Source organism: Sciurus vulgaris (genome assembly GCF_902686455.1).
Source record: "Sciurus vulgaris genome assembly, chromosome: X".
NCBI lineage: Eukaryota > Metazoa > Chordata > Mammalia > Rodentia > Sciuridae > Sciurus > Sciurus vulgaris.
The window spans coordinates 73225847-73234093 of record NC_136471.1 but is presented as its reverse complement, the minus strand read 5'-3'; the positions used below and the strand labels follow the sequence as shown (position 1 = coordinate 73234093).

The window sequence follows — 8247 nt, the reverse complement described above, 5'->3', positions numbered from 1 at the left end:
GTAGAACCATCTGGAAAGTGGCCTGAATTTTCTTTTGTTCAGTCAACTGGTTGTAGGGACATCTCCTTGAAGTCACAGGTGTGGACTGAGGGAGAAAAGGTAATACAGATGGATTGGGGACCATGGACATTTGGGCTACTTTCTCATGTAACTTCCTTGTACCTTCAGGGTTTGTTTGAGCCTGTCTCATGGATACCATTTCCATTTGATGATGGGATGTTATGCTCTTCATGTGCAACATTATTGCTTGTTGGGTCAGATAACATTCAGTTCATGGTGGACAATTCTAGTCATATGGTAATCTTGTGGCCAATGGTTAAGAATCAGTTCCTATTAAGACCCAGTAGAAAGCCAAAAACTATTTCTCTATAAAGCATAGTGATCTGTAGAGGATGGCAAGACACAATTTTACTTCAAGATTCTAAGGCCCTGAGCTTGATGACAGAGCAGCTTCCTTGGCAGCATGGACTTTTTGTAGAGCCTTTTTTTTTTTTTTTTTTGTTCTGGGCTGCACTCAAAATTAGCGGGTTTTGAGATCTCTTGGGCTGGAGTAGCATGCCCAAATGAGGAAATGTTGCCTCCACAATCCAATCCAAAGTGGCTCACAAAGCCTCGTTTTTTGTTATACGAGGGTCCAGATGGACGAACTTATCTCTCACCTTAGAAGGGGTAGCTCGATATATCCACATCACTGGATTCCTAGAACATTTTAGTGAGGTCAAAGGTCCTTGAATTTTAGTTGGATTCATTTTCACATCTTTGACATACAAATGTATTAACAGTAAGTCTGCAGTAGTTGCTACTTCTTGCTTACAGAATAGAATAAGCATAATGTCATCATAGCAATGATTCAGTGTGATATCTTGTGAAAGATAGAAGCAACAAGGTCCCTACAGACTAAATTATAACATAGTAATGGAGAGTTGATATATCACTGAGGTTGGACAGTAAAGGTATATTGCTGTACTTGTTAGCTGAAAATAAACTGCTTCCAGATGGTCTTTTTCAAAAGATACAGAGATAAAAGCATTTGCCATATAAATAGCTACATACTGGATTCCAGGGGATGAGTTAATTTGCTCAAGCAATGAAACTACAGCTGGTACAGCAGCTGCAATTGGAGTCACCACCAAGTTAAGCTTACAATTTTCCACTGTACTTCGAGGTCCATCTGTTTTTTGCACAGGCCGAATAGGTGAGATGAATGGGGAGGTGGTAGAAATCACCATCCATGCATCCTTCACATGAGGATGGTAATAATCTCTGAAATCTCTCCAAAATGGAGTATTACTTTTCATTTACTATTTATTATTTTTCTGGGCAAAAGAAGTTCTAGTGGCTTCTGTTTTCATTTTCCCATTATAGTAGCCCTCACACCACAGGTCAGTAAACTAATGGGAGTGAATTCTACCACTATATCTATTCCAATTATGCATCCCAGAATGGGAGAAATGGCCACAGGTTGAGTTCTGGGATCCACTGAACCCACTGTATGATGGATTAAAATTCTATTGTATATCTGATGTCAGTAAACCCACACACTTACTGTTGGACCACAGTGAAATTTTGAGTCTCCTAGAATTAATGTTAGCTCAAAGCCAGGAACCAAAAGTCTGATTATTTCCTTTTCCACAATGCACAGTAACTATGACATGGTGTGGTCAGGAAAAAGCAGTAGCATAATTCCCAAGTGTCTTCCTTGGAATGGAAGGAGCAGAATGGACCTATTTGCAATGTCCTGATCTGTCTGGGGGGTGATTGAGGGACAGAAGTCTGTTTCATTTAACTTAGGGGTCAGAAGAAGAAAAGTGCCGAAGCTCATATGTCAAGCTGAAAAAAAAAAAAAGCCGTGGACTTGGGGTAAGTGATCACAGGTGGAGGAGGACAATAGAATGTCAAAAGTATCTAGGAGAACCTGGAGCAAGTTGTTTCATGTTATGGTTTAGTTGTGGTATCCCCCTTGGAGGAGAAATGATTGAGTTACAGCCTTAACTTCATCAGTGAATTAATGTGTGATGGGATTAATTGAGTGGTAACTGGAGGCAGATGCGGTGTGACTGGAGGAAGTGGTTCATTTGGGGTGTGGCTATGGGGTATATATTTTGTAACTGGAGAGTGGAATCTCTCTCTCTCTGCCTCCCAATCATCATGTGCGCTGCTTTCCTCTGCCATACTCTTCTGCCATGATGTTCAATCTCATCTCAAGCCCTGAGGAATACAACCGGCCTTCTATGAACTAAGACCTCTGAAACCATAAGCCCTCAAACAAACTTTTCCTCCTGTACAGTTCTGGTTGAGTCCTTTAGTCACAGAAGCAAAAAACCTGACCAAAACATTTTGGAAAATTAAAACACTTAGAAATGTCATATAAAAGGAATAAAAAAAAGCAGGCACACCTACACACACTTACATACATACGAACACATGCTCAGCTAGACACATGCTCAATAGAGACTTTTGAAGACCTTAAATCTTCATTCCAGACTGACCTTTAGGCTGAAAACATGTCATGCTAGTTATAAAAGCCTCTTGGCACAGGCAGACTAGAGGAGGTGGCTGTTTTTCCAAAAATTCATAAAGTATACAGAAAACAAGGAAGAAAAAGAAAAACATAACTTACTCACAAAAGCAAATATAGTGGCAGAAACAATTCCTGAAGAAACACAGTCATCAGATATATATATAAGGCAAATACTTTAAAACAACTATTTTAAATACTCTCAAAGAGTATTCATTTATGAATCAAGAAAATGATATATGAACAAAAGGAAAATATAAAGAGATAAAAATTATAAGAAAGAATTTGACAATTTATGGAGATGAAAAATAGAGTAACTAAATTGAAAAAAATCATTAGAGGGGTGCAACAGCAGACATAAACAGGCTGCAAAAAGAATCACTGAATTCAAGTATAGATCATTTGAAATTAGAGGCACAAAATGCAAAAACAACAACAAAAAATACATGTGGAATAATGAACAGAGCATAAGGGAATCAGCACTACCAAGATGACCAATATATACATTATGGAATTCTCTGAAGGATAAAAGTTACATAAATAGGAAGAGAGATTATATGAAATATAAAGGTTGAAAAATTCCCAAATTTGAACAAACACATGGATATGTAAATCCAGGAATCTCCAAGTAAGATAAACCATAAAATACTTGTACAGATATACATTATAGATAAACTCTCAAAGACAAAGCAAATAATTTTGAAAGCAGCAAGGGAAAAGTGGCTCTACAAGGGATCCTCAATGGAATTATCAGCTGAATTTGCAGCAGAAACCAGTAAGGCCAGAACATACAGGGATGATACATTCTAAGTGCCAATAGGAAAAAAAATACTATCAGCTGAGAATTTTATATCTGACAAAACTCTCCTTAAAAACAATGGAGAAATTGACATTCCCCAAATAAACAAAAGATTAGGAGGTAAGATACCACCATACCTCACTACCAGAAATGCTAAAGGGAGTATTTTCTGTTGAAATGAAAGGATGCTAGACAATAACTTGAAACCATATTAAATTATAAAAATCTTCAGTAATTATGGATAAAAATGAAAATATTATTATAATTTTGGTTTGTATCTACATTTTATTTTTAGAGGATTTATTTTTTTAAATTTTTTTCTCCTCATTTGCATTTATTTAACACAGTTCTCAAAACATTTGAGTGAAATTGGACCTCCTTTGGTAAGCAAAGGACCTGAAAATAATATTTAAAAAATGAACAGGCAAAGTCTTCAGTTTATCCATGACACAGGTGTAGTGTTCCCTTCTCTTATCCCACACTCCGAAGCACCCAGTTTTTTCATAAAGTCTAAAAACTAGAACAAGAGTACATTTGTGGTGGAATGTATTGTCACTTGCTGATAACTAGTTGAAATACCATTATCCCCTTATAACAGCTTTAAGAAACAGCCTTAAGGGATACAATGTGTAACTCTTCTTATTCTCTGCTGTGATACAGATTACATAAAGGCTGACAAATCCACATTGATAAGCATTAAGCATTTGCTTTCTTGAAAGATTTTTAGTTCTAATACTAGCAGTACAGAGTTACAGAGCATATTTTTTAACATTTAGTTGCAGGTATATTAAATATGGTTTATGTTTCATGGATTGAAGGAAAATGGGCAGCTTTGTCTTGAAATTTACTACTGACAAATTCAAATAGTTTTAAGCATTGGATATGTTAGAAAGAAAAGTAAAAATCAAATTGTTTATTGTTGCTTTTTGCCATTTGGTAGCATTTTACACACAGGCTTCTATCTTCAGAATACCCTGGATTCAGTAGAAAAACCTTTTAAATGAAGTTTTATACAATAGAAACTTCTGAGCAGTCAAAATTTAGACTGTAAAAAAATACATGCAAAACATACTTTTCTGAAAACACTTAACGTTGAACAAAGCACCGAACTACACAAATGCAGAATGAAAACAGCATTTCAACTCCACCAAAAGTAGTCATCATAAAAGGTGTAAAAGTCACCTAACTTCACTAGGCACTGTTCACTTTTTAAACATGAGACAATAAAAAATATTTTCCACAAACAATATCCCAGCTCAATGGCAGGTTTCAGAAAGTCTTCAACTTCATGCTTTAATAGCGACGAGGTGAGTAGGATCCTGATCTGGATCGTGACCTGTATCCTCCACGACTGTAGTAAGGAGAAGGTGACCGCCTTCTGTAAATTTGATCCCTGTCTTGAGCAGCTCTCCACCCACCTCCTCCTCCACCTCCTCCTCTGTATGATCTGCTATAGTAGTCCCGATCATCATAGTCTCGATCATATCCTCTGTCATAATAATCCCGACGGCGTGAGCTGCCATAGGTTGGTCTCCCCATGTAAATTCCTGGTGTTGGAGTATGTGGTCTTTTCGTTATAGAGAAATCAACTCTAATTCTGCGTCCATCAAGCTCCATTCCATTGGCACGTTCTTTAGCTTCCTCGGCATCATCTACATTTTCAAAATATACAAAGGCAAATCCTCTTGATCGCCTAGACTGCTGGTCATATACAATAGACACATCAGCAATGGGGCCATATTTAGAGAACACTTCTCTCAGATCTCTTTCTGTGGTAGATAAGCTCAACCCAAACACTCCAAGACAACAATTGGGGTCAGGATTTGCCCGATTGCCAACATGGCGCCTTCGAGTAGACATGGGAGAATGACTGTGGCTGTGCCGTCTGCGATAATCTCGACTGTAAGACCTGCTACGGGAACGTCTATGGGAGCGGGAACGGGAGCGGGGCCTTGTATAATGCCTCCGAGAACTTCCTCTGGATCTAGACCTAGATTCAGATCTGGACCTGGACTTTGATCTGGAACGCCTGGAATCTTCCTTGGAGCGAGACCTTGCAGGGGTATGCCTTGCAGATTTCCCCGATCCGTGAGCACTTCCGCTTCTGGAAGCAGAACGGGATTCTTAGCGTAGTGCTTTCTGATTCCAGATTACTTCTTATCTTAACTTCATTTTTATTTCTTTTCTTCATTCTTCCGTTTCAAATTCTGACTTCTTTCATCTTCCCCACTTCACACAAATTGCTCAATATTCTACAAGTGGGACTTCTGGTCTGACAATTAGCATGCATTCTTTCTTTTATTTTTTCAAATTTCAGCTTCACTTATTCCTGAGCTTCAAATACTCATTTATAAAACTTGTCAAATGACGACTTCCGCATTTTCCTTCTTCAACATTAACCCGCTCGCCGTAGTTCTGCTCGCCGCTGTCGCTCATGACTCCTGGCTGACGTCGCTGCTCGCTGGGCTTCAATCGAAGCTTCCAACCTCTTGCACCTTCTCTCTAGAGGCTCCGCCGCAGCCTCGCAGGATGCACGGGTTGCCGAGCGGCTCAGAGCCGAAACGCTCCGCACCACCTCCGCACGGGCTCTCATTTTTAGAGGATTTAAATGACAAAGTCATAAAATAATTAGAATCTATATTGAGGCACATACAGCATACAAAGTTGAAATTTGTGAAACTAATAAACCCGTGTGTGTGTGTGTGTGCTTGTGTATAGTTGTAAACATAACTTTTGTGAGTGATTAAAATTGATTTTAAATTATTGTTATAACATTAGAATGTTGTATGTAATTCCCATGGTAACCACAGAGAAACATGTTTTACTTAGCTGTTTGTCTCTGTGACCAAAATGCCTGACAAGAACAACCATAGAGTACCAGTACCAGAAAGGAAAGGGGAAGTGAGTCTGTGGGGCCCCAAGGAGCTGCCAAGTGCTAGGCCAGGGTAGGCTGGTTTCTCAGGGGGTATACTAGAGGCAGGGCAGAGTCAGAGCCAGCTGCACCCTCCGGCACTCCTGCAGCTGTGAGTTTAACCTTCTTGAAGCTCCATGTGAGTGTCATCTAGACACCAGAATGTGAAGATCTGCCATCAGGGTACAGCACCCAGAGCCTGGAGGCCACCCTTCGCCAAGGTTGCTGGTTCAGTTAAGAATCTACCTCTGGTTCATCTGCCTGCAGGGATCCTTATCAGGTAACTAACAACACAGGAGGAGGAAGAGATACCCTACATGGACCAGGCAACTTTATCCTGTGTTACTGGACCCTCAGGCCACACAGAGAGGCCACACGCAGACTGAACACACTTGTCTGTGCTCAGAGGGCTTCACGGCATTCATGACCATGCTCCTGCCCCTTGTTTGACATCTTCTGAGGATCATGTGATGAAAGGCTAACCAAGTCCATGAGTTTCTATAGGTTGAGCATCCAAGGTCTGAAAACCAGAACCTTTGGGTGACACAAGTGGAAAATTCCATACTGTGAAACTTAATTTCATGCACAAAAATCATAAAAAATATTGCATAAAATTACCTTTTGAGCTATGTGAAGAAGGTGCATATGAAACATAAATGAATTTCACACTTAGATTCCCATGCCCAAGATGTCTCATTATGTATATGCAAATATTTCAAAATTCAAAATCCAGAGTACTTCTGATTTCAAATGTCCAACCTGTACCCAACCTGTACTGAAATACCCAACCTGTACTGAAATACCCAACCTGTACTGAATAAAGGATACCCAACCTGTACTGAAAACAAAACAAAACAAAACATTAAAAGAACATAGAGGAGGAAGGAAAAGTTTATTTTGGTTCATGGTTTAAGAAGTTCAGACCATGGTCTTCTGACTTCATAGCTCTGGGTCCAGATGAGAAAGAACATCATGGGAGAAGGGTTTGCAGAGGAAAGCAGGCAGCCCAGGACATGACAGCAAGGAAGGGGGGGGGGAGAGAGAGAGAGAGAGAGAGAGAGAGAGAGAGAGAGAGAGAGAGAGAGAGAGAGAGAGAGAGAGAGAGAGAGAAAGAAAGAGAAACTTAAAAACTTACCAGGGACAAAATATAAACCCAAAGTCATGTCCCCAGTGACCTACCTGCCATACTCTACATGCCTACAGTTACTACCCAGTTAATCCAGATCAGTGCATTAATCCACTGATTTGGGTACAACTCTTATAATCATTTCGCCTCTGAACGTTCTTGCATTGTCTCATACATGTGCTTTTGGGGTATACCTTATATCTAAACCATAACAACATATATGAATACAAACAAAAGAAAATGAAAATAGAATAAAAATGACACCCCAGATAATCAACTAAATGAAAAGGATGGCTGTAATGGAGGAAATGAGGGACAAAAAGCTTTGAAACATACAGGAAACAACAAAAAAGCATTCTATTGCCATGTATAACTGAATAGAACAAACAATAAATAAAGTAAATCCTTTCCTATGAGTAATTACTTTAAATATAAATGTATTAAACTCCTTACTAAGAAGATACAGATTGGGAGAATGTATAAAAAGGAATCTGACTGCTGGGCACAGTAGCATATATCTGTGATGCCAGTGTCTTGGGAGGCTGAAGTAGGAAAATTGCAAATTCAAAACCAGCCTCAGCAACTTAGTGAGGCCATAAACAACTTAGCAAGACTCTGTCTCAAAATAAAAAATAAAAAGGGCTGGGGATGTGGTGCAGGGGTTGAATTCCTCTGCATTTAATCCTTGGTAACAAAAAAATCTGATCATATGCTATGTTTTTTAAAATTCTAATTTGTTCTAATTAGTTATGCATGCCAGTAGAATGCATTTTGACCCATCATACATAAATGGAGTATAACTTCTCATTCTTCTGGTTGCACATGATATAGAAATACACTGGTCATGTAGTCATATAAGCACACAGGGTAATAATGACTGATTCATTCTACTG

At 39.1% G+C, this 8247-nt stretch overlaps 1 protein-coding gene across 1 annotated transcript; it reads right to left on the bottom strand.

Annotated features, from left to right (window-relative positions):
- Nucleotides 1–3846: 3846 nt before the first annotated feature.
- LOC306651916 (transformer-2 protein homolog beta) lies at nucleotides 3847–5899 on the bottom strand. Its single transcript, XM_079124877.1, has one exon. It carries the CDS (start codon nucleotides 5175–5177, stop codon nucleotides 4611–4613), a length of 567 nt encoding a protein of 188 aa, XP_078981003.1. The 5' UTR covers nucleotides 5178–5899; the 3' UTR covers nucleotides 3847–4610.
- Between the last annotated feature and the right edge of the window lie 2348 nt (nucleotides 5900–8247).